General features: G+C 41.5%; 1 protein-coding gene across 4 annotated transcripts in view; it reads right to left on the minus strand.

The window, feature by feature from the left end:
- Nucleotides 1–27,397, minus strand: part of LOC147017206 (CUB and sushi domain-containing protein 3-like) — an 879,227-nt gene that overhangs the window by 395,760 nt on the left and 456,070 nt on the right. For all 4 annotated transcript variants that reach the window (XM_085846657.1, XM_085846658.1, XM_085846656.1 and 1 more), the window contains 2 exons: nucleotides 9,686–10,012; nucleotides 995–1,189 (listed from right to left, as the gene is read on the minus strand). In XM_085846657.1, the coding sequence (XP_085702783.1) occupies nucleotides 995–1,189; nucleotides 9,686–10,012 (522 nt within the window). The remainder of the gene's footprint in view (nucleotides 1–994; nucleotides 1,190–9,685; nucleotides 10,013–27,397) is intronic.

Genomic DNA, 27,397 nt, shown 5'->3' on the forward strand with positions numbered 1-27,397 from the left:
CAGGCTGATTAGTTTACGTTCTGTATCCCAATGATAGGCCGGATCTGGATTCGGACTGGAAGTAAAATTTCATTGGCTTGTTCTCATCACCTCACCAACTCATCCACCAAATTTCGTCCAAATCTGTCCAGAAATTTTTTGGATATTGTGCTATATATCGTTTTAGCCCAATCACTCAATGGTAAAGAATCACTTAAAAAATTCTCAGATCCGGATCCAGAATCGGATATTCACCAAAATCAAATCATGTCATCCGTGTTACATACCAAGCTGTCCACCAAATTTGGTCCGAATCCGTCCACAACTTTTTGAGATATCCTGTTCACAAACACACAGACAAAGACAGACAGACAGACAGACAGACAGACAGGGGTAAAAACATAACCTCCATCCACCTTCGGTAGCAGAGTTAAAAATATGTTAATTTCCATTTGTAGTACATATAAACATCTCTTTGAATTCCTGTCAATTTTTCATTTGATCTCAGCAGATTGAATTATCCATCGCGGGTTCAGTGTGATGCCATGATGTTTCTTGCGCTGAAAGGCTACCATCGAAATCTTTGGCATTTATGTATCGTGTCAACTGTTCTTGTCTATTGGAAAAGTGCTTGAACCTGAAAACAGTATATAATGAGTACATGAGCATTCTTATCCAGAGGAGTGAACTATTGTGTAACATGATGGCCTTTTTGGTGACAATTTATAATTATTCAAGCCTTTTCCTTTCCTCAAAGTAATTAAATAAATCACATTTCAAATGGAAAATCTGAAGCATTAGTCATGTCAATCAGTTCAGACTGGTTAGCATGACCCTCTTCGCGAGGTGCTATCGGACAATGCAAAAGTGCACTAGATAATAATCACAATTAGCAAGCAAATTAGATCATGCAATTAGTAAGGAATGACAAGTTCAATATAATAAGACTAAATACTATTACGATGACAAGCAAATGGTATGGAGATGAAAGGAGGGAATGATATGAGATACACACCCTCGCAGCGCGGCAACGTGGAACTCCAGCGGATGCGACCTTCTTTCTCGATGCACGTGAGGCTCTCAGCACCTTGCGTACGGATGAAGCCATCTTCGCACACAAAGAACACTGATTGGCCGAGTTTGAAGCTGTGGCCAAACCGGCGGCTATTCACCGGTATCCCAGGATCATGGCATTCGTTGAGGCCAAAGGCTGAAACAACAATGGAGGTCAATCCTCATGCCGCCATGACAAACAATGAATTTCACTCCATTAATAATTCACAGTCAATTTTATAAATCCAGCAGGATGAAGCCAGAATTTTGAAGGACTTTTGAATTGATTTTAATCTGAGAAATAATTCGTAAGACAATTATCTAAAAGGAAATCAAAAAAAATTAAACGATATACTTATAATTTTTAGGCTTTCAAGCTACTCTTCAAAATGCCAAGCATGAAACAGAACTACGCTATGTTGTAAGCGCAGCGTGGTATGAATTTTTGAGTATTGGGAAAGAAAACAAAGAACTTGGATGTGGAATGCATTCATGTTCTGTTGATGTTGTCAAAACAACAATTTGAGGCTACTAATCTGGCACACACTCAATTTTTGTTTGTCCCTACAACGCAGAGCAAGGGCACGAGAAAGCCTCGGCTTTATCGTTGGTTATCAATGAGGAACTGTCATTAATTTCACCAGCTTGTAGGATTTAGAGTGGATCGATACCCTGGAATTTGAAATCAGATGCAAAACCAGACACAACAATGTTTAATCCATAATCAGATAGCACTGACATTAACAAGTCTGGAGAGGAGGAAGATACTTGTGTTAGATATTGATGAAAGAACAGAAAACTTTAAATAGCATATGAGGTGTTTTACTTGACCATGCAACAGCCTGCTGATGAAATGTGTTTTGAAGTAGTAGGAAAGATAATTTTTTGACGTGTGCTCATCATTGAGACATCCAGCTTTGGTTCCATTCCTGATCGAGTCAAACCTAAACAAAGACTTCTGTGTTTGTGAGATACAGGGGGCACTACATCTCAGAGCATGCCATCCTGTACATGAGAACAAAAAGCTGCTTGTGCTGTCTGCATTTTCAAGTTTTGGACGTTAAACTTCAGCAGCATCATTTTAAGCCATTTTCAGGCGCTATTGGATCAGCACCTGGGAGAAACTTTCTGCTTTGGGTTAAATTATGATGTAGTACTACCTGCCATAGTGTGAAATGTCGAGGTATGAATGCGGCACAGGAATTATGGACCTAATGGCTTCTCAATGCACCATAATTCCCAAATACCATTGTTTAATGTGGATTGTGTTGGGGGTGTAAATTTGCTGACATTACACCGCCAAAAAGGTTTGGTCATCAAAGCACCAACGACAAAAATTTGCTGAGTAGTTGTCATTAATTAACACAAAGAGTGCAGTTCCTCAAAGAGTGAAAGAATGACAGTGTACATTGAACACATTAACATTGGAATGATGGGGGAACACTTAGACAAGGGATCTACAAGTCATGAAATCTACAATAAGATAAGGAAGCATGGTAGGGAACAAACATTGGATGTAGAGAGGAGTAATGAAGCATAACTAAAAGAAATCATGGGTATGTACGAAATATGACATGGTAGTGAGCTGTTGTCTTGAAAGAGTGTTTCGTAAAAGGATTGAGGCAGCTGAAAGAACTTGGAAACAGTGAGTGTAGGATTTATAAAGCAACAATGGAGCAGAAAGAAAACAGGTAAACAATGGATATAACAGAGAGACAGGACCAATGTTAAGGCCCAGTCATACCTTGACGTTTTAGCCAGCTTATGCCGATTTTTGAAAAATTTGTCTAAATCGCTGGAGCACGTCCAATACGTTATGGGTAAGTTTTGGAAACATTGAGAGCACGCTGAAAAACACTGCCATACGTCGTAGTACGCTGGCTTTCATCGTTGTACTTTGCGGTTGTCCTCAAATTTTCCATGCTTGAAATTTTAAGACTTATGCCAGCGTATGACTCACAAGTTCCGCTACGCTGGCCATAAGTTGTTGGCACGTTACGCGATCGTTGACACACGTTAATTGTAAGGTACTCATAAGTCGAAACACGTCAAGGTAATGGTTAGCGTCAGTGTTCCAGACTCCCTGTTTTTTTTGTTGTTTTTTTTTCTTCGGTATGACGGTGATGTTGACACTTCGATTTCTAGTGCGGTTATAATATAATATAATTAAAAGGCTGCCGCTCAACGATTTAAATCATAAACGCACTAGAAATTGAAGTGTCAACATCACCGTCATACCGAAGAAAAAAATAAATAAATAAAAAACCAAAAAAAAAAACCAGGGAGTCTATCACCCTGACGCCAACCATTACCTTGACGTGTTTCGACTTATGAGTAACTTACAAGTAACTTTTGTCGACGTGTGCCAACGTTCACATATCGTGCGTACAACTTATTCCCATCGCATGCGGAACGCGTGTCATACGGTAAGTACGTCGTAAAATGTTTAACACGTTTAAAATTACAAGCCGTACTCCACTTACTACGATGTATGATAGCGTACTTTAGCGTTCTATTCACGTATACCAAACTTAAGGCCCGGTCACACCTTGACGTTTTAGCCAGCGATGGCAACGTATTAAAATGTATGTAAAACGCTGGCTTACGTTGAACTTTTGATGTTTTTTTTTAAAGATTCGGACGTATTCATAGCGACTTGGTCTTATGTATAACGCATTGGTAACTACACAGAACGTTTCGTTGTGTTATAGATAACTTATACCAACGAATGCTGAACCTGTTATCGGCCTACACAACCGATGCCCAACGATAGTCGAACTCAGGCATAGCGCATTGCACGCATCGCCGACGATGTCGTGACGTAGCCTATTAAAAGGCTGACGCACAACGATTCGAATCATAACTGCCGTAGAAATGGAAGGGTCAAAATCGCGGTCCCACCTTGGCGATCTTGCCAGCGTATGCCGACGTCACAAAAAGTGTGTCTAAAACGTTGGGGCACGTCAAATACGGTATGGGTAAGTTTGGTATGCGCGAGTAGAACGCTAAATACGCTGTCATAAGTCGTAGTAAGTAGAGTACGTCAAGAAATTTTGAACATGTTCAAAATTTTACGACGTACTCGGCGTATGACACGTTCCGCATGCGATGGGGATAAGTTTTACACACGATATGTGGACGCTTACACACGTCCACAAAGGCTACTTATAAGCTACTCATAAGTCGAAACACGTCGCGGTAATGTCTTTTTTACACGAAACTTATTTCTAACTTGTGTTTGACGTGCTTTGAACCAATTCTTTACGTAGTCCCAACACACATCGACATATGTAGACGTATTCCAATGACGTCTTCCGGTCGACAAAAAAAAAAAAAATGAATGTGTTTCTAGCTTACAACTGCCATATAAAGACATGTTCCCAGCGGTTTTGGGAATTGGTATATAAAAATGGTGTTCATAAAAGGGGAACCCAACAGTGTTTTCGAGTTCCTTTTTGAGTCGATGTCCATGTCAGCAGTAACAGTATCAGTATCAGTATCAGTATCAGTATCAGTATTTGTATTAGTAGTAGTTTGTTCATGTTGGCAGTAGTAGGTGAGTGTGAGGGGGAGGGTGTGGGTTATGATGGATCGTCCTTGCGTCCGCGTGTCCACGGGTAGGTTCATAGGCTGCCACTCAACGATTTAAATGGCTGCATCTCCACTATTGAAAGTAGACGCTTGCGCTCAACAATTTGAATTTTTTTACACTCAACGACTTTTAAACGGTACCACTCAGCTATTTTCATTGTTTACAATGAACGATTTAAATTGCTGTCACTCGCCTTTGTTTTTTGACGCTGGGGTTTGGAAATTTTAATCGTTTCTATTGAACGTGCTAAATCGCTCAAACCCCACTATTGAAAGTAGACGCTTGCGCTCAACAATTGGATTTTTTTTTTACACTCAACGACTTTTAAACGGAGCCACTCAGCTAGTTTCATTGTTGACAATGAACGATTTAAATTGCTGTCAATCGCCTTTGTTTTGTTTTTTTTGTTTTTTTTTTTGACGCTGGGGTTTGGAAATTTTAATCGTTTCTTCTGAACGTGTTAAAACGCTCAAACTCGACTATTTTAAATAGACGCTGCCGATGGACAATTGGAATCATAGCCAAGCTAGACATCGAAGTGTGAACATCCTCGTCATGCCGAAGAAAAGTTTGAAGAATGCTGCAAATAAGTGTCCTGGCCGTGGCCGTGGACGCTGACGCAAGGACGATCCATTATACCGACGTCTTTCAGCCTATGAGTAACTTAAAAGTAACGTCTGTCGACGTGTGGCAACGATCGCGTAATGTGCCAACAACACGTTAATCATAGGTTAGAAATAAGTTTCGGGTACGCTAAACATTACCTCGGCGTGTCTCAACTTATGATTAACTTACAAGTAGCATGTGTTTATGTCTGTCAACGATCGCAGACCGTGCCTACAACTTGTGGCCAGCGTAGTGGAACGTGTGAGTCATACGCCGGCATACGTCGTGAAATTTCAAGCATGAAAAAATTTGAGGACAACCTAAAAGTACAACGTTTGAAGCCAACGTACAACGACGTATGGCAACGTACTACGACGTATGCCAGCGTGCTCTCAATGTTATCAAAACTTACCCATAACGTATTCAACGTGTGCCAGCGTTTTAGAAAAAAAATTCAAAAATCGGCATACGTTGGCTAAAACATCAAGGTGTGACCGGGCCTTTACCCATACCGTATTCGACGTGCGCCAGCGTTTTAGACGCATTTTTCAGAGGTCGGCATACGCTGGCAAGATCGCCAAGGTGTGACTGCGATGTTGACACTTCCATTTCTCCGGCGGTTATGATTTGAATCGTTGTGGAGCAGCCTTTTAATAGGCTACGCCACGTGATCATGGGCGATACGTGCAGCGCGCTATGCATAAGTTAGACTATCGTTGAGCATAGGTTGTGAACACCGACAATAGGCTAAGCATTCATTGGTATAAGTTCTCTATAAGACAACGAAACGTTCTGTGTCTGTTACCAATATGTTATGCATACGACCAACTCGTTATGAATACGACCAAAACTTAAAAAAACAAACATCAAAAGTTCAACGCAAGCCAGCGTTTTACATACATTTTGATACGTTGACATTGCTGGCTAAAACGTCAAGGTGTGACTGGGCCTTGAGTAAAGAACTGCTGAAAAATAAAAGGATACATCATTATTGAGATGAGTAAAGCTTATCAGTATGAATGGAGGATTATATAGGTGGCCATCTTGACAAATAGGACCGCTTGTCCTGAAGCTCACCTGGATCAGGAGAAAGTCACTCAAACCCCCCCGCAGATGCCCTTAGACCCTGATTATTATTTTTTATGCTGTGAACAAACTTTGGTACATCACGGGTGATGAAGGTTGTGGTCATATTTCATTGAAATTGTGTGTGTAATTTCAGAGAAGCGAGAAAATACCTATTTTAGGGGGTCAAAAAACCCCCATAGACTCCCTTAATGAGCGTAGATTTTGATGTGGTCAATACACTGCTACAACATGGGTGATGAATGTTGTGGTCACGTTTCATCGAAATTGCGTATGTAGTTTTGGAAAAGAAAACAAATAACTATTCTGTGGGGTCAACCTACTTCCCCTTGCCCCCACCCCCGTAGACCCCCTTAATGAAAGTGGATTTTGATGCGGCCAATACACTTTGGTAGAACACAGACAATGAAGGTTGTGGTCAAGTTTAATCGAAATTGTGTGTGCAGTTTCAGAGAAGAAAACAAATACCTATTTTGGGGGGTGTCAAATCACCCCTCACCTCCTGTCAACCCTCTTAATAAGTGCAGATTTTGATGTGGTCAATAAACTTTAGTACATTATGCGTGATGAAGGTTGTCGTCAAATTTTATCGAAATTGTATGTTTAGTTTCGGAGAAGAAAGCAAATATACATTTTGGGGGTGTCAAAAAACACCCCCGAAGACCGCCGAAATGAGCACAGATTTTGATGCAGTCAATATATCTTTATTAGGCATCAGATAAAAATCTTGTGGCCAAGTTTAATTTAAATCGTGTGTTTAGTTCAAGCGATAAGGAATGAAGGGTTTCCGGACGGACTCACTCACTCACCTACGGACACTGCTCAATCGCATAAGCTCACCTGACTGAAGTCCCGGTGAGCTAATAACACTGAACAACAAATTTCAAAAAAATTTTTTTACTGGAGATGTGTAAAGTGATTAAGACTAATTTGAGAACGCTGATTTCAAAAATCATAACCGTTTTGCTGTATCACGTCAGGATTTTCAGGAACAGAAATATTCCCATTGCCTAGAAGTCAGGATTTCAATGAAATTTACATATGTCTTTAACATGTCTATTTCGTACAATTGTTGTTAACTTGTGTTATATTTCTTTCTTTCAGATAAAGATGAGTAGGCGTTCCTGTACCAATCATCCTGACAACTTCTGTTATGTCTGTGGTCGGTATACCAAAAAAGATCAACAGCGAAGTATATCAACAGCAGTGAAAATGAAGGCCGCCTACTTTCACTACTTCGGGTGTAAGGTGGGGGACCAAGAACAGAGCTGGGCACCACACATCTGCTGCACAAGCTGTCACACAACCTTGACTCAGTGGTTGGTGGGCAAGCGCGCGAGCATGCCATTTGCGGTGCCCATGATATGGCGTGAGCCGCAGAATCATCATGATGATTGTTATTTCTGCTGCACAAGCATCGCCGGCTTCAACAAGAAGAATAAAGGTCACATCAAGTACGCTGACTGCGTCTCTGCTCGTAAACCTGTGCCTCATGATGACGAGAACCCCGTTCCAACACCTCCAGCTGATCAGAACATAGCTGTAAGCAGTGGTGAAGAGGATGGTGATGATGAACCTTTTGAACCCGACACTCAAGAATCACACCTTCCGAACCAGGGAGACTTAAATGATCTTGTAAGAGATCTCTCGCTGTCAAAGGCGAAGGCAGAGCTGCTTGGATCAAGGCTGCAGCAGTGGAATCTACTTGAACCTAACACCAAGATATCCTTGTTCAGAGCACGTCACAGAGACATGGCTGAGTTCTTTGAGATGGAAGACACGATGACATTCTGCAGTGACATCAACGATCTGTTGAAAGAACTTGGGTGTGATCACGATCCTGCAGACTGGCGCCTCTTCATCGACTCGGGGAAGAACAGCTTGAAGGCTGTTTTGCTCCACAATGGCAACGAGAAACCATCAGTCCCACTGGCTCACGCGTTCGGCATGACAGAGACCTATGAGACTATGTGGCAGCTGCTTGATTCCATCAAGTACAATGACTTCAACTGGCACATCTGCGGAGACTTGAAAGTGGTGGCGCTTTTGTTAGGGCTGCAGTCAGGCTACACGAAATACATGTGCTTCCTTTGTCTCTGGGATAGCAGAGACGACAAGAATCACTGGACGAAGAAAGATTGGGAAGAGCGAAAAGAGCATGTACCTGGTCGACACAACGTGAAGCATGTCGCCCTTGTCGACCCAGCCAAGGTTTTCCTTCCACCACTCCACATAAAGCTCGGCTTGATGAAAAGTTTTGTACGGGCAATGGATCTGAATGGGCGTGGGTTTTTATACCTCAAGGAAAAGTTTGGCAACACCTTGTCGGAGGCCAAGATCAAGGCTGGTGTCTTTGTTGGACCGCAAATCCGACAGATTATGAAGGACGAAACTTTTCCGACAACTCTAAACCCCAAAGAGCTGGCAGCGTGGAGGAGCTTCAAAGCTGTGACGGACAACTTCTTGGGGAACGAGCGCGCGGACAACTATGAAGAAATAGTGCAGCAGCTGCTGGAGTCCTTCAGGAAACTTGGCTCCAGGATGTCCCTGAAAATCCATTTCCTACACCAGCACCTGAACTTCTTCCCTGACAACTTGGGAGCAGTCTCGGACGAGCACGGCGAGCGATTCCACCAAGAGATTTCACTCATGGAGACGCGTTACCAACGGCGGCACAACCCGAACATGATGGGCGATTTCTGCTGGTTCCTGCATCGTGAAACTGACACAGAGCAGCACAAACGCAAAGCCAAATGCCTAAAGCATTTTTAATTCCATTCTAGTGGAGTTTTTCTGTAATTTCTATAATTTTGAAGCATTCATGATGAAATAAATGAATAAATGAATTTTTGTAAATTTCATTGAAATCCTGACTTCTAGGCAATGGGAATATTTCTGTTACTGAAAATCCTTACGTGATACAGCAAAACGGTTATGCTTTTTGAAATCAGCGTACCCAAATTAGTCTAAATCACTTTACACATCTCCAGTAAAAAATTTTTGTTGTTCAGTGTAATTAGAGAATGTAGAAGGAATCAATGAGATGATGAGGCCCATTTGGAGCTCAATCGTCCACAGTCAAGAGATATTCCAAATTTCCAATCCACCCATTTTTGTTTGGTTTGTTGTTGCCGTGTCTTCGATTTCTATATTTTCATCCATTAACTTGCATTCTCATTAATCTTCCGATTGATAGCTCGATTTTGATCTCCACCTTTAAGGTTGGAAGTAATCATGTAATAACCATTTAAGTTTTCCATATGAGGACATTAAGCTCAACAAAGCCGTTCTGTCTAGCTCCATCTTTGGTATAGTTAATAAGCAGAGAACCAACACAGGATGGAGGTGATGAGCATGCTGTCAACTCACTCGCATAGCTGATATTGAACCCACGTCCAGACATCGAGTTGTCACTCTGGAACTCGAGCCGAAGGACGTGCCCGCTACTGGACACATGCGTTGGAGCCTCAGCCCCTGTGAACGTGCCGATGAGTTCAGCATCAGGTTCTTCCCCATCTCGCATGGTCAGGAAGTCAAAGCGCGTCTCAACATCAAAGTCATTGAAGGTGATGTGTACTCGGCTGCCTGGTGCAGTGATGATGAGCCATGCACAGTCGAGGTTCCCTCCGTAGCCTGCTGGATAATTCGGTGACAACACTGTGCCGGATGGAGCTGTATAGTTAAAGAAGCAGGAGACTGGGGGAAGAAGGCGCATATACAAAAATGGCAGTTAAAATGGCAAGATTTTCGGGTGACCTGTAATTCCATGTGACATATATTGCCCATTACAAGTTGCCCTGAGGACATTGAGATATCAAATATGCTGTGTGGACTCAAATCTCACATATAAGAGCAGTTCATAAACATGAAACAATGGAATAGCAAAATGCCAATTCTCCGGTGACTATCCAGATTTCCAGGTTATGATCCAAAGTCTTTATACTGCTACATTCAATCAGATTTAAACCCACAACCTCTGACATGCCAGTCTTGTGTCCTCACCTCTAGGGTCCTCACCTCCAGGCTAGGATTATAGGATGGCCTAGAGGTATGCACACTCGTCTCGAAGCTGTCTAATCTGGCTATGAATAACGACCCAGCTATAAACTGTCATCCCAGTGTTTCACAGGCAGGGTGATTCATCAATGCGTGTGCCGTCCCTTGGATGAACGTTAAATGGGAGTGCCATCTGCCGACATTAGTCGGTGAACATTAAAGATCCCACGGTGTCCTTCGTGAAGAGTCGACGAGCTATCGGCATCACCATGAACAAACTGCATCAGCGGCACAGACACTCATGCGGCCAATAATGCTACCCCGTAACCTTGTGCTGCATACGAAAGAAGAAGATGACTCGGCCACCATCATACAACAGGTCATTCTCCAATAGGAAAGTTTGTGCTTTTGAAACAATTTACTGAGAAAAGAATAAAAACTTTTTTGGATTGGCATCACCTTCACAATGAAGTCCATTGCAGGAACATGAAACATGGCCAAGGAAGCAGTGCATAATGGCCTACTTTCAAGCGAGGGTCATCATGGGATCTTCAATATGTATGAGAGTGAATCCTCGTAAATGGAAAAGACAATTTAACATCCTCTCAATAAGGACAGTGTATTCTACACGACGCATCGTCATACCTGCGGAGCACCAGGACGATGATATGATTTTGGAAATGAAAGAAACGGCCTCTACATGCGTTTGATAAATAAATATTTGAAAATCTAGAAGGACATTGGGAGATTAGGACCATACTCTGTGCAGAGCGTTGATGCTGCCGAAGCAGTCTCCTTGATTATTGGGCACAATCCTGGACGGGTCGCCACTCCGACACGGTATACCAGCATGCTGGCACTCATTTTCCCGACCTCGGAAGGATGACAGGCCGAGTTAACTCCACCTGGTATTAATTCAACAGCTGAGCAGGATTTGAACTCAGGACCCAAGGATCCAAAGCTCGCCACCCTAACCATTAAGCCAACACCGGGTATGAAAATCTAGGTAAAGCCACAAAGGTAGAAACAAGTCAAAAGTTAGCACCCCAAAAGTATAATAAATCATAACAACAAATCATGATTCAACCGAAACACACAACCATCTGAGCTCTTACCACGTTTTTTGCAGTGCAGTGTATTAAAATTATTATAGCTCCAAGCAAGTCTTGTTTCTTTTCAGAGCCAAAGTGGCAGCACACAATATAAAAATGCCCATTCAAGATTATTAGTTGCATTCGTTTCAGCATATTTTCACTGACATAAGGCAAAAACACAATGCATATACTTCCATTTTTAGAGGAGAAACAAATAAGCTTGGTAATGTCATACTTTTCCATTTCATAGCCTCGCATGCATGTCAATGATAGAGGTTTAAAGCTGAATTTTGTGCCCAGCACTTCCTGAATACTACAAGAGCAATGGTTGCTCCAAGCTGAAATAATTTTGACACAAGCTGTGGTGGACAAATTGTGACCCACTATTCTAACCGTACTGGATACCGTATACAAAGATATCAGACAAATTATGAAATTTGGTGTGTGTCTGTCTATTTTTGACCGTGATGCATTCGGTCGTTACATATCCAATCTCAACCAAACTTGACATGTGGACGAAGGGTCACATGATGGAGGTTGTAGAGACTTAATTTGCCACCCTCCCCTCCCCAAGGAGGTTTTCCACCTTGTGCGAAATCCATGTTAAAGTGCATATCCATGTTAAGAGAGCAAATCATAGCATTTTTCAAAGCCACTTCTAAAAGCAAAAGTAATAACAACAAAAGTGCGAATCTACATATAAAAAGAGCTCAGGCTTGGTGCGAGTCCATCCGTCCTTCCTTCCTTCTGTCCCTCCGTCCGTACATCGTCCATCCGTGAAGCAGTATGATTATATGTCCATTATTTACGTACTATTGGAATGTACCTTTTGACACTATCGACTGTTGACATCCCTTAGACCTATGAAGATGATCTAAGACCTTGAGGACCCCAAATAAGCTGAAGACCCAAAAGTCACCGAAAACTCCAAAAGACCCTGAAAATTCCAAGCATCCGAAAGACCCTGAAGACCCAGAAAACCCCAAAGAACCCTGAAGAACCGAAATACCAAAAAAAACCCTGAAGACCCTGAACACCCCAAACACCCCCAAGACCCCCAAAGAACCCGACTCTGAAGACCCCCCAAAAAACAAAAAAACATGAAGACCCCAAACTCCCAGAAGACCCCAAACATCCCCAAAGAACCCAAGACTCCAAGACCCCAAAAGACCCCCAAGACCACCAAAAAACCATACTCTGAAGATCCCAAACACCCTAAAGACCCCCAAATAACCAAAGATGCTGAAGACCCCTAAAGACCCCCAAGACCCCCACCACCCCAAATACTCAGAAAACTATGAAGAACCCCCAAGGCCCCCAAATAACCCCAGACCCCAAAGACCCCCAACACCATGAAGACCCTAAAAAATCTGAAGACCCCAAAGACCCCCAAATAACCCAAGACCCTGAACACGCCCACAGAACCCAAGACTCCGAAGACCCACAGAAGATCCCCAAAGACCCACAAAACCCCAAAGACCCTGAAGACCCATAAGTCCCAAAAGACCCTTAAAGCCCCATAAACATTAACAACATTTTGACCCCTTACTCCCTTCAGACAGATGAGACAGCTTAGACCCTTGACCACTTAGACCTTCTTATCTCACAAATGAAATTTCAAGTAAATACAATATCAGTAATATTACAAACAAGAAAAAGGTGACGAGCAGAGCACGATACTTGCAACATCCACTCCCATCTCCAGAGGTTGTCATGGATACATCAAATTGTCCATATCATTGAGATTAAAATTGAAAATCTTAATCAAAGCTTAGGTAAATCGGATGAAAATTGATTATTTTTCAGATTGAAATTGATGATTTAGAATTTTGACCTTGAGTTGACCTTTGACGTTTTGACATCAAAAACAGTCGGTTTCCAAATTCAGTAACGTATTATGCCATTGCTGCTTAAATTTTCAGGTTAATGAGATGAAATTTGATTTTAGAAGTTTGACCTTCATTTGACCTTTGACCTTTTGATCTCAAAAATAGTTGGTTTCCCAATTCAGTGATGCAATATGCAAATCGTGTTCAAATTTCAAGTCAATCGGATGAAAATTGACGATTTTAGAAATTTGACCTCAAGATGACATTTGACCTTTGACCTCAAAATCAATAGGCTTCTCAGTTGAGACTGCCTCTACAACTTGGTAAGGTTAATGATGATTGGTTTAGAATTGTGACCTATAGGTGATAAACAGACAGACAGACAGAATAACAAAATCGAATGACCAATATAATTGAAAAATCTTCCATTTTGCAAGTAACACATTTCGAGAAAAGAAATGTTTGTATTATGTATGATTGGTGTAAATCATGCCAACTCAGCAAATCAGTGACGTCAATCTCTGCAACGACGTGTGGAGAGGCGATTGTAGGGAGCGGAACCACACGAGTAGTTGTGACAAGCCGGTATGCAACATGGGTGGTCGCTAGACTAAGGCAAATTTGAAATATGTAGATAAGAGAACACATCAGATGGCATTTTTGCCATTCGTTGTTCCATATAGGACATGACGAGCAACTGTCCATTCATCGTTTGTGTTCGATTCCCTAACCCTACGCAAGGGAATCCCAACGCTAACATTGGGGTGAAAGCATATAGTAATATAATTGCATACTAGTCATACAGTTTTTGATGGATCGGGCTGAAAATTTTTGAGAAAGAGGTTGATTATAGTGTGCATAAAAGCGCAGAAGCCGATTTTTGATTTTTGATTGTATTTTTTTCGGATTTTTTCAAAATTTTCAAAGCCCGTTGCTAGGCAACGGTGGCGTCCATTGCAACGGTGTTCAGAAGCATACAATTACATCCTGGTATAAACCTACCAGTCAAGTTTCATAAAAATCGGTTGACTCCTCTGGCCTCCAGAGCTGTCCATTACATACAAACAAACAGACAGACATACAGACAGACGGAAAACCTGAGAATAAGGGTGGTCTAGCGACCACCCAATAAAGCAAACGTGTGCACACGGGTAGCCAATCAATGGAGTCCTTCCAGAGAGCCAATAAACGCAGCAGATACTGCAAGGTCCACTCAACTGGAGCTTGTCACCATGACACGATTTGGAGTTTACGCACTTTTCCTTCCAAGCCTTTTCTCATTCTTTCTCACGAGTCACTAAACATGTCAATATTTCGTAGCGAATTTTGTTCGACATCACCAAGACGATTGAGCGAAGTGGATTTTGTTTGTTTGGCTGAACAACCACGAATCATATTAATGTTATCACAAAATAATATTAATACCAACTAGAACGGGCACTCGTAGAGCGCATACCTTCGCCGCAGCAACTAGTTTGAACATGGCATGAGAGTGAAATGAGGAACTAAAATTCCACTAAATCTGCTCGGGAATTTCGCAAATTTAAAGTCCATGATCCGGATTTTGTGAAAGGATTTTGTTTTAGAACTATTACGATTATGACAATTTTAGGCGATTCGTTGTCCCGAGTGTCGAACTCTGTAGCATGTAGGGTCGGATTCGGTCGAATGTCACTGACCACGCAGACACGACCTGGATCAAGTAGATCATGTTTTCAAATCCGAGCGAGGACAAAAACGTCATTTTAATTGGCGTCTAATTAAACAAGAAAGTAAAACTCCTTTTACTAAACCATGAGCGAAGCTATGTGCATATCAAACTATACCAAGTCTCCTTAAAGAAAATTTGTTGTATTTTACTTAGTAACTAAGTTTGGTTGGGCCCTTATGGCCCTTGTTGCATCAACAGACACACAGTTTAGAGACAGAGATATATTCTAGTTATTACCTTTGTATTAAGTTGTCCACAACGCATCTCAATACAAATATGCATTTCGTGACCCCCATGACCTTCGACCCACAACCGCTACCTAGGGTGACAATAGTACGATACCTTGTGTCATTTCAGAAGATGGGGAATTGAACACTGAACAATTTGGAGTTAATTCGATTCGGAAACATATTAACAGTTTTCATCATGAAAAAAACGATGTTGACCTTTTTGTGACCTTGACCTTTGATCGGATCGCTCCCAAAATCTAATGGATTTGTCCTTTCATGATGCCAAACAAATCCAAAACAATTAAAGCCTCTCTGCGCTTTGTTTTTTTGCGTTAAGTTGTCCACAACGCTTTCCGATATAAATGTGAATTTGTGTGACCCCCTTGACCTTTGACCCCCAACCGCTGCCTTGGGTGACAAAAGTACTATACCATGTGTCATATTAGAGGATGGGGAATTTAATTTTGAACATTTTGGAGTTAATTTGCTGTAAATCAAAACAAAATTGATAATTTAATCGCGAAAAAACGATTTTGACCTTTTTGTGACCTTGACCTTAACCTTTGATCCGATCGCTCCCAAAATCTAATCGATTTGTCCTCTCGTGATGCCAAACACATCCACTAAATTTCATGACAATCTGCGAAGTGGTTTTTGTGTAATGTTGTCCACAACGCTTCCCAATCAAAAACTCCATTTTGGTGACCCCCTTGACCTCTGACTTCCACAGACTAACTCGGGTTGCAAACACTATACCATACGCTATATCAGTGGATCGGGATTTGAATACTAAACATTTTGGACTTAATTTGATGTAAATCGGAACAAAATTGACACTTTAATCGCAAAAAAACGATTTTGACCTTTTTGTGACCTTGACCTTGACCTTTGATCCGATCGCTCCCAAACTCTAATCGATTTGTCCTCTAATGATGTCAAACAAGTCCACAAAATTTCATGACAATCTGATAAGTGGTTTTTGCGTAATGTTGTCCACGACGCTGCCCAATGAAAAATGCTTTGTGGTGACCCCCTTGACCTTTGACCCCCAACCGCTACGTAGGATAATTACGCCACACTTTCATGTGGCATAGCCTAGAATGTAGAATTGAGTAATGAACATTTTGGTGTTGGTTTTATCTCGTTCGGATAAAAATTGACCGCGTTATGACGAAAAAAATGATTCTGACCTTTTCATGACCGTGACCTTGACCTTTAATCCGATTGCTCCCAAAAGCTTCGCCTGGCGTCCTTGAGTAACTGCACATCATCTCTGAAAATTTCATGCAAATCGGTCCAGCAGTTTTTGCGCAATGTTGTCTGCACACATATTTACCAATAAATAAATACACAGGGGTCAATACAATACCTTCGTCAAACGAAGTTTGCGAAGGTAATAATATTCCCCCTTCCCCAAGGGGTTTTTCCGCCTTGGACAAACGCTGTGTTAATGTGTATAAATAGCTTAACACGGCATTTTGTGAGGCACTCATACTGGAAATAAAAATTATTTTCAACCACAAACACGTGTGATTACCCTTTTAAACAGGTCGCTACTGTTGTTTAACACGAAACTGAAAGGGAGAAAACTCGACGATCTTAAGGCCCGATCCTAGATCTACTGTAATCTAATATACAGCAGAAAGGATAATAACATGACCCTTCGTGCAGCTCCTGTTGGGTGTGCGTGCACTCGTACAAATAAAATTAGACACAATAGATAAAATGGCCCGTCAGGCCTGTGCTATATATTAACACCTCATTCAATTTATCTCGAGACATTCACTTAACAGTGAGGTTAACGATACACGATGGCCTACTCTTTTCAAGAGATGCCAAGAGATCGGTATGCGTCGTTGCACAAGATAAACAAATGACTATATCAACTAAAAAGTTGATAAGAGTACGTTTCCTACGATAGGAATAAAGGTCAGCTGACTTTTTAGCATTAGCAAATGCTTTTGCTCTGATGAAGGGCTACAACACTCAAAACATGCACCTCATCATTAGCCAAATGACATCATCATTTATGATACTTCAGACTATTGAATCTTTCATTGTTCTTGATAGCTTGGGTTAATAGCACCACAAATAATGAAATAAATGTTCACAAAAAAAATCTTGCTCTGAGCTTTGACGGGAAGGCAATGATGTACATTGTGATATTCCAGATAGCAGGCAGGCATATTGCTTCAGCTCCATCACTGAAGCATGCATCATATACCATGTAACTGAGGAATATTAGTCAAGAGTCCAAATTATCCATCTTTCTTTCACAAAGAGATGTAATTCAATTTGTACCTAAAATATGTGTAATTCTTTGCCGGGGTATGGATGTGGATTTACGAGCACATCAAAGCTTATCTTGAAATATGTGTATGAAGAATGAAGTGTTTTTAGCCAGCGTAAGTGATATGACTTTCAGACAGCAATATCTCACAGAAGATTGCTTCTCGAGAAGAAAAGGGATGCCACACTGGAAAAGACAGGGCCTATAAGCTCAGGCCTCCTTTTAACTTATCAGTGTTTCCTCCGCCTGTGATTATCTATGTGGTCTTACTACTAACCAAGAAAAAGAGTGCTGTCTGTGGCGTGCTTTTGATCGCAGTTATTTGAGCTTTTCTGATAAATCAACAATAAAGCAGAACTTGAAGTACGATCTTCTTTGGTGTGTTTAATTGGTGATTCAGAGGATCCACCATGGTCAAGTACAGTAGATATGAGGAAGTCACTTAATGAAAGTAATTGCCATTGCCCCATTTCTTCAAGAAGTAACGAGAAAAGTAATAAAATCATAATTAGCCGGCATTAAGATATTTGTGAGTTATGAGTGGCATTTCCATCATTTTAAACACATTTAATTAAACTGGCTCACTCCACCTGGTGAATGAGAACTGAGGGGACAAAGGCATGTTGGGAGCGAGAGAAATAAAGCAAAACGTTATTATCACGTCAACATAACCGTTGTGATTATCATAACTGCTGCATCACTAGGAACAGTGGATTATAGTTATTATGGCTGAAAGGATGTCATACATGGGAGGTTACAAACGGCACACATGCTGTGAATGAAAAAAACAAAGTGCTTACCAAGGACAGGAGAGGCTAAAAGATTTATGTCATCTCGTTGATTGTAAATCCCACTCAAAATAGATTGTTCACCTCATAGAAGATCAAAATCACGTGCGATTTAGATGTGATTCTGATCTATGATGTGAGAGAGAGAGATAGAGATAGAGATAGAGATAGAGATTTGTATCTTTTTTATGATAAAAATAGAAAAGAAAGCCCTCAAATGGGAGTTACATTTTCATTTCAGAGAAAGAAGGAAAACCAAGAAACAATTTCTGAAGAAAGGAAAGGATGAATCGGGTGGATTATTTACAAAACATTTCACAAAAGGAGAAACATTCCTCTCGGACTTTGCAAATAACTCCTTTTGTGCACCATTTTGATTCGAACCGCGGTAATCTTCCCATTACTGAAAAGAAAGCAAAATCCAATTTAACATGACTTATTACAAGGTTTTGGAACAAAAACAAAGCATCTTCATCATTTACTCCAACACCATCAAGTTTTCTTTTCCTTGACTTATATACTGCCATCTTTGCCTGAGCAAGCAGGAAATTGTCTAACACAGCATTGGAATTTTTATGTGGGATATCCAATCCATAGATGAACACACAAGTGTTAAAAATCAAACCAAACCTCACAAAACAATTCCGAAGTAAAATAAATAAAGGTGCCAACCGTTGGCTTTCAACATAGATGTGTAAAAGGTTTTCAGATTTCTTACAAAAAGGACATTCATCTACAAGCAGATTTGAAAAATGGTGTAACAAGTGATTAGAAGGAAGGATCCAGTGTACTAGTCTCCATTGGAGGTCACCATGTCGTGGTGGTACAGGAGGGTGATAAAAAACCTTTCCAGTTAGGAAAATAAGGCGGAGAACAAAGGAAGAGGTCTCTCCATCGAACCTTCTGCTGTGTTATTTGCCGTTGCGAAATAAATTTTACACAACCCAAATAAAGGTCTTTTTGTTTGGGAAGGACATTGAAGCTTACATTAAAAGGGGGACAAGGAAGAGGGCTGGCCAGAGAAAAAGCACATACGAGTTCAGGAAAGGTAGAGAGAGAAGGTATTCGATGTGCATTTTGTTCATTGCTTTGGTGGCCTTGCTCCCAAGCAGGTGCGAGTGGTGTGCATGTCCAAAGCACACTACCTAATATGCGTGCCACAATTCGAGAGGATCGCACACCGACCAGGCTTGCCAATGCATCAGCTCCGATCCAGCTGCCGTTTGGACTGAGAAGATCTGCGACAGATTTAACGCCCTTGTCGGTAAAGCATTGAATAAAACACCTATCAGCAGGCATATCATGGAAAATGGAGTTGTAGAACAAAGGTTCTTCCAGAAACATCTGTTTCGTGTAAGAATGTGTAGCTCTTGTTATTGTCAGAGCTTGCCACGCATTTAGTATGCTCTGATAGAAACCAGAGAGGGGGGATGTGTCGATTTTGGAAAGGTCCATCAGGAAAAGAGAATGGTCATAGCCTAGCCTCCCAGCCTGTTGCAAAAGGTGACGAGCGATGTTGACCCATGGTGGAGAGGGTCGCGTGTATAGCATGCGAAAAGCAACCGAGAGTCGAAAGGCCATTAGCCGGCTTTTTATGTCGACCAGGCCTTGTCCTCCATCGGTCAGTGGTAAACTGAGGACCGCAGGTCGCAGCCAGTGTTTTCCGTCCCAGAAAAAGGACACGAAGCACTTCTGGAGCTGTTGAAGCAACGCCGCTGGAGGATGCAGCACGAAGAACCTGTGCCACAAGGAAGAGGCCACCAGTGTGCTGATGACCAAGACCCTTCCACGATATGACAGTTGTGTGATCAGACCTTTCCATTTTTGCAGTTTACCCTCAACAAACTCAAGCAGACCAGCCCAATTTTTTGCTACTGTGGTATTATTACCTAAGAACACTCCAAGGTATTTCACACCACCATTGGCCCATGGCAGTGGAGCAGGAAGTCTTGGCGCCAAGTAGCACAACGGACCGAGCTAAAGGGCGCTCGTTTTGTTCCAATTTACTTTGGCTGAAGAAGCCTTTTCAAAAAAGGACAAACAATAACGAACGATGTTAACGTCATTGATATCTTGTACGAATACACACACGTCATCGGCGTATGCCAGTACCTTGATGGGCCGTTCAACCTGGGACAAACTAACCCCTGTTAGTCTACAGCGCAAATAAACCAGTAGGGGTTCGATGGAGAGAGCATAAAGCAACCCGGAAAGAGGGCAACCTTGTCTAATTCCCTTGTTAATAGACAAAGGTGCAACAAGTTCATTGCTTATCTTAAGCACACTATAAATATTATTGTATAGTATTTTAATATAAGAGATGAAGGTTGTACCAAGTCCAAACCGCTCAAGTACTTCGAAAAGGTACTGATGGTCAACACGGTCAAAGGCTTTCTCCTGATCAAGGAAAAGAAGTCCTAAATCTTTAAGGTTTTCCTTGCACAGTTCAATGATCTCTCACAAGGGAGATGTCATAAATGGAACGTTTTGGGACACAGTAACATTGGTCTTCTTTCAACAACGAGGATAAATAAGGAGTAAGTCACAATGCCGGGGCTTTTGAAAATATCTTATAGTCCGTACATAACAGGGAGATAGGTCGCCAATTTTCAATACTCAGCATGTCTCCCTTTTTTGAGATGAGGGTAAGAAGAGCTCGTCGGCAACTCTGAGGTAGCTCTCCAAGCTGGCAGCTTGCGCTCAAGGTGTTAATGAGTTCTGGACCCAATAAGTGCCAAAACTTCTTGTAAATCCATCCAAACCAGGTGCTTTCCCAATGGCAAGGCCGTGCAGGGCAGTGCCAAGTTCATCCAAGGTGATGGGTCTTTCCAGTTGGGAACGCCGATCTTCACACAACACTGGCAGGCCTACGGAGATCGAGGCGACACTGACAGGATTTATTTGTTCCATTGAATATATTTTCGAAAAGTATTCCTTCACAAAAAGTTTGATTTCTGATTGTGTAAAGGGAATGGATGAATCTGCTAATCACAGCTGAGAAAGCTGCTTACTGGGAAGATGTTTCTCTTAGGAAAAGAAGTACTTGGTTGGTACATCTGCCTCATTCAGGTGTCGCACCCTCATCCGAACTAAGGCACCACGTGCATTCCTCTCGGTCATTTCCTATAATAAGGACTGTTTCTCAGTTAAGGTTTTTTGTATGTTACTATTATTTTGTCCGATGACTCGTTGGAGTTGTAAAATTTTGTTAACTTCATGGTCAGCCCTTGTGAGAAAAAATGATACTGTTGACAGAACCCTTTAATTTGGGTTTTTACTAAATCCCACCATATCAACGGGTTAACGGAACAGCTTCGCTTCTGTTCTAGAGAGCCGTCCAGAAGGATTCAAAGGCCTGAATGAAGTTGAGGTTTTCTAGTAAACTGTTATTGAATTTCCAGTGAGAGCTCCCTGGACATGGTTTAGAGAGTTGAATAAAGACTCGAGCTGGGGAATGGTCAGAAAAACCAGAAGGCACGTTATCGGATTTATAAACTCCATGTAATAAATGAGAATTTACATATATGTGATCAAGCCTCGCAAGTGAGATGTGGTTGTTTAAACAATGACACCATGTGTAAGACTAATCATAAGGGTGCTGCACGCGCCAAATATCATGAAGATTATACTTCGCAATGATGTTTGCAAAAAGTTTTGCAGTACATGGTTGGGGTTCCGGCCCGTTCCGGTCAAATGAAGCATTTACAGTACAGTTAAAATCGCCACCAATAATTGGACAAGTCTGCAAATCCAGTGTTTGCAGGAATTTTCTCAGTTCGGCAAAAAAGGACATCCGCTCGTCATTTTTGCTTGGAGCGTACACATTGAGAATTGTGAACTTGATCTGATTGATAGAGAAGGTCACGGAGGCAAGGTGTCCATCAATAACACTCATAAATTTAAGGCAGGAAGGATGGAAATGTTTCCCAAAGACAAACATGATGCCTGCCTTCGACGTGGAGTTGTTACTGAAGAAACATTCCTTGTCCATAAATAGTTGCCACTAAGCCTGAACAGATCGGACAGCATGGGTCTCTTGTAACAAAGCTATGTCGAGACCGTTGACCTCCACCAGCTGTTTAATTTGGATCTTGCGGAGCGGACTCCCACCACCATTAACATTTATCGTTCCAATCTTGAAACTGGCCATGAGGAATATAATAGTTTCTAAGAATAAGATCAGAAGCGGGATAATTGATTAGAATCCCTTTTCACCTTGGCAATCAGTTTTTTTTAAGCGGTGACAGTGTGTCTGGTGGAAACCGAATAAGTCAGGCTTACGTACGATAGCCTGAGCACACTCAAGGAAGGACGGTAGATCTGGAAAGTATTCCGTCAGGTTTATATTGCGTTTCCTATATGTATTTTGGAAGAAGAGTCTTATTTGTTCAGGTTGGCTTAGTGGTTAGGGTGGTGGCTTGGGATCCCAGGGTCCTGAGTTCAAGCCCCGTTGGCTGCTGAATTAACACCAGGGGGTTGACTCAGCCTGTCATCCTTGCTTTCCTCACAAAATGCACAATTGTTATGCTATATTTAGCTAAGTTGCCCCACTATTAACATTAATCTGTGAGTCGTTGTTATTCGGTTTGGCCGTGTAGGCTGCGTTTTCCGAAGAGGGCAAAACTGTTTCATGTGTCCCATGCACCACAACCAAAGCACTTCAGGGTGTCAGTGTTTACATATACTTGGTAGTCGTGACTATTTACAGTGAACTTTAAAATGACGTTCAGAGAGGGATAATCCTTGTTGAGTACCATAAATACTTGTCGACGGAAACACATCACGTGACTGGCACGTTCATCTTTACAGCCCAAAGGGAGCATTATTAGAGGGGACACGCAGTGTCCATAGCAATGCAGCACTTTCAGGATTACATTACTGCTCAGGAATGGCGGTACAGTTGAGATAACCACTTTCTGAGCAGGAGTATCTTAAGGATACGTCATCACAAAGTGTCCAGAGTCGAGGGACAGGCCTTGCTGAACGATGAGAGCAACGTGCTCTTCGTCGGACACAAACACGATTATTCATTTATTCATCCGCGACGGGGCACGTACCTCACCAAACCCGATTATGTTCCCGATCGCGAGAACAATCGCTTCCACCGAAACGCCCTCCGGTGGGGAGCATGTGATGCCATTCTTGCGCGATAACCGTTCGAATGCAGCATATCTCTGCGAGCGAGCAGCCGCCATGTTTCAACACACGACACTCGATGTCTTCCTCACTCAGGAAGAGGAAGTTACCAATACACTCCAACTTTTCCCGAATCTTGGGAAAAGGGAGCGCTAACTGAACAAAATAAGGAAAGCTAAGCAAAAAAAAGAGCAAAATAACTAGACAGAACTAGAATGGCACTCGGTAGAACGCATACATCCGCCAGGCTGAACAGTTTACGTTTTCTATCCCACTGAGAGGTCAGATCTGGATCCGGACCTGAACCAAAATCGAATCGGGACGTTCTTGTCACCGAACCATCTCATCCACTTAGTTTTGTCAAAACTCGTCCACAGATTTTTGAAATATCATGCCATATATCGTATTTGCCCTATCTCTCAATGGCGAAGAATCACTTAAAATCAATAAATTCTCATATCAGGCTTCGGATATTCTCCAAAATCGAATCACTTTGTCCTTCACACATGCCTAACCTGCCAAACAAGTTTCATCCAAATCCGTCCACAACTGTTTGAACTATAGATCAGTATTTTTCTTCATCACTCAATGGTGAAGAATCACTTTAAAAACTCTCGGATCCAGATTCAGATCTTCACCAAAATTGAATAATTTTTTCCTTGTCACACACGCAACCTCTCCACCAAATTTTATCCGAATCTGTCGACAACTGCATGAAATATCCTGTTCACAGAAAAACAAACAGGCAGACAGACAGGGGTGAAAACACAACCTCTGTCCACCGTCTTTGGTGGTGGAGGTAAAGAGGAGAAAAGAAATAGAAAAAGGTTGGGAGAGGAGGTTGGGAGAGGAGGTGGGGGAGGGAGAGAGGAAGAAAAAGAAACTTGACTTGACTTTAAGGGCTGTTTTATTTCAAACAATATAAGTGTATATGTATGTATATACGATGACAGTATACACAAACCAACAATGCCAAAACAAGGGAGAAAACAGAGAAACCAAGGAGGAAACACTTTAACATTGTTGCAATAATAACGAGAACTGCACTCGGTAGGGGGCATACCTCCGCCAGGTTGACCAGTTTAAGTTTTGTATCCCACTGATAGGTCAGATCTGCATCTGGACCTTAAAAAAATTTAAATTGGCCATGCACAGCTTTTTTAATATCGTGTTATATATTGTTTATGGCCTCATCTGTCAATGGTGAAGAGTCACATAAAAACATTTCTCGGATCCTGATTCTCACCAAAATTTAATGAATTCATCCTTGTCGCAGACCAACCTGTCGACCAAGTTTTATCCGAATCTGTCCACAACTTTTTGAGACATCCTTCTCACAGACAAACAGGTTCAGAGGGGAGTCCCCCAGGAAGCAGTTTTTTTTTCCATTGTGTATCCCCAGGTAGCAATATATATATATATATATATATATATATATATATATATATATATATATATATATATATATATATATATATATATATATATATACACACATACACACATACATGGAGCATAATATGTCAAAAAAGCAATGGATGTATTCTAGGAATACGAGTACGAAAATGAAACTTGGTATATGAGTTGGGTCGGTGACAAGAAAACATGCAGATTCGATTTTAGTTGAGGTCCAGATGAACATCCGACCTATCAGTGAGATACAAAATGTAAACTGCTCAGCCTGATGGAGGTAAGCGCTTCACTGAGTGTCGTTCTAGTTTACCTCCGCCATCGAAGATCGGAGGTTACTGTTTTCACCCTTGTTTGTTTGTTTGTTTGTGAACAGTATTACGGAAAAACGAATGAATGAATATTATTTAATGAATAAGATATAAGGTTCACTTGAGTGACCCAGCAGTATTGGCGGCGGAGGTTTTGCACTCTCCCGAGTGCTCCCCCTCGAGTTTATTCTGAAACCCTTTCAGCAGAAGCTCTGGCAGAGAATCTGGTTGATAACTCAACATCTGCTCCAAGCTCCATTGATGAAGAACTCTCGAACTACAAAATATCCGATCAAACAAGGCATTATGATTAACAGACGAAGAACCGAGCACCTCTAACATGGCGCATACCGGACACAAATGACCACCTGCAGACACTGTACAATGATGCTCTAGTCATGAATTTGATGATTATTAGTAACCAACCACCAACACCACCTTGTCCTCCAACTGCATCATACTTGTCAGGGAGGAACTGGTGAACCATAAAAATTAAAACTTGCAAAATGTCCCTTTGGCTTAAAATCGCAAAATGCCTGCATACAAAAACACTCACTTATATAGGTATTGCAACACGGAATTTGATCACTCATTAAATATAAAAACATTTCACAACTTTCAAACTATGTCTTCTCAACTTAAAATGTTTTAAAACAATTGAATTTGCATTCAAGCCAAGTATTTTTCTTACACTTTATGAAATGAAATATTTTCATATTCATCCCATTTTGGACATTAACATACTATTTCTTTCATACGAAATGAATTTGGTTGAATTTTGACCAGGTTATGTCATAAATAAAGAGCAAAAGTACTTCAAACCACTTACACAGCAATTTAACTATTCAAATACAACATTTTGTAACAAGTATGGAGTCATGAACTCCAAACTTGTTACTCCATACATTTAGAATTTATGAGCACAGTGCATGTGGGGATAAGATGATTCTGACTGAGATACGTAGTTGTAACTCGTATAACTTGATTGCAAGTAATCCCCATCCGCATTGCACGGAAACTGTATTTGAGGGACTTATCGCTGCCCTATGTGCAACGGCCGACATTGAAATGCCTGCAGCTCTGAAATGTTGGCAAACAACCCGACTTCTTGGAATATCAGGAAAAAGAGGGTTGAAAAATATCGGCTCATGTGCAAACATTTATAAAACATCAGTATTTGCCTGGCGGCTCACTGAGAGGCTCTGTCAGGCATTTAAAAGGCTATGGTAAAAAGAGAGGATATATCCACAATTTGGGGAGAGGCAATATAACCACATGTTGAAGATGAATTAGAAGCAGTTCAAGACCATATCCGAGTCTATGCACTCACCGCAAGATGAGGCAGGCCAAAAGCCAGCCTGGCAGGCGCTCTACATATAAACAGATGTTGGATACAAGACAGCCACAAAGCCATTACACGAAATTTCACATCATCAAGGCTCTGACCACCTTCAGCCGAGGGACTACATATGACATTGGGTCGTAGCCAGTGATGGTCTCCCCCCAAAACATATCTCCCACTTTACTATGAATTGCCCTAAGCAGTACCTCCAGTGGTTTCAGGCAGATGTATACCACAGAAATGTATGCCACAAAAGGGTAGTAACCAAATTGTGAACCAACAAACGACCTTTACATTGGATATGACCTGAAGCTTTTTTTCCATAGATTCAATCTTTTTTCCACCTGATCAACTGTCCCCAACCAATTTTTTGGACATACTGTAGGGATCTGAAAAATATACCCAAATATTTAATTCTGTCATTTCTCCACTCCAATTCTGCAGCAAGAGGTACCCATAAAGTTTTCCTCTTCCTCCAATTACATCTCAAAGAAGAAACCATCGGGACCAAACTCTGAATAGAGCATTGGTGCTGCCAAAGCCGTCCCCTGGGCTATTTGGTACATCCCTGGATAATTCACCATTCCAACACAGGATACTCAAATGGCTAAATCATCCCAGCAAGCTGGTACTCATTTTGCCAACTTTAGAAGGATGACAGGCTGGGTCAACCCCACCTGGTATTAATTCAACAACCAAGCAGGATTTGAACTCAGGATCTTAAGATCACAAGCCCACCACCCTAACCATTAAGCCAATACCACGCATGCATCATGTTTATCTTTGATGAAAATGCAGACAAAATCTGCATCTTGGCAAATAATATCAAGAGAAGACTCCTGGGAGAAAAAACAATTTCAGAAATATTTTTCAAAGACGCTCTAAATAAGCAAGAGCAAATAATCACCTGGAAACGGGACATCCTTGCTTTACCCCTCTCAAAA

Source organism: Eptatretus burgeri, chromosome 11 (assembly GCF_056783735.1).
Source record: "Eptatretus burgeri isolate ZD-2024b chromosome 11, Ebu_testis_v1, whole genome shotgun sequence".
Taxonomy (NCBI): domain Eukaryota; kingdom Metazoa; phylum Chordata; class Myxini; order Myxiniformes; family Myxinidae; genus Eptatretus; species Eptatretus burgeri.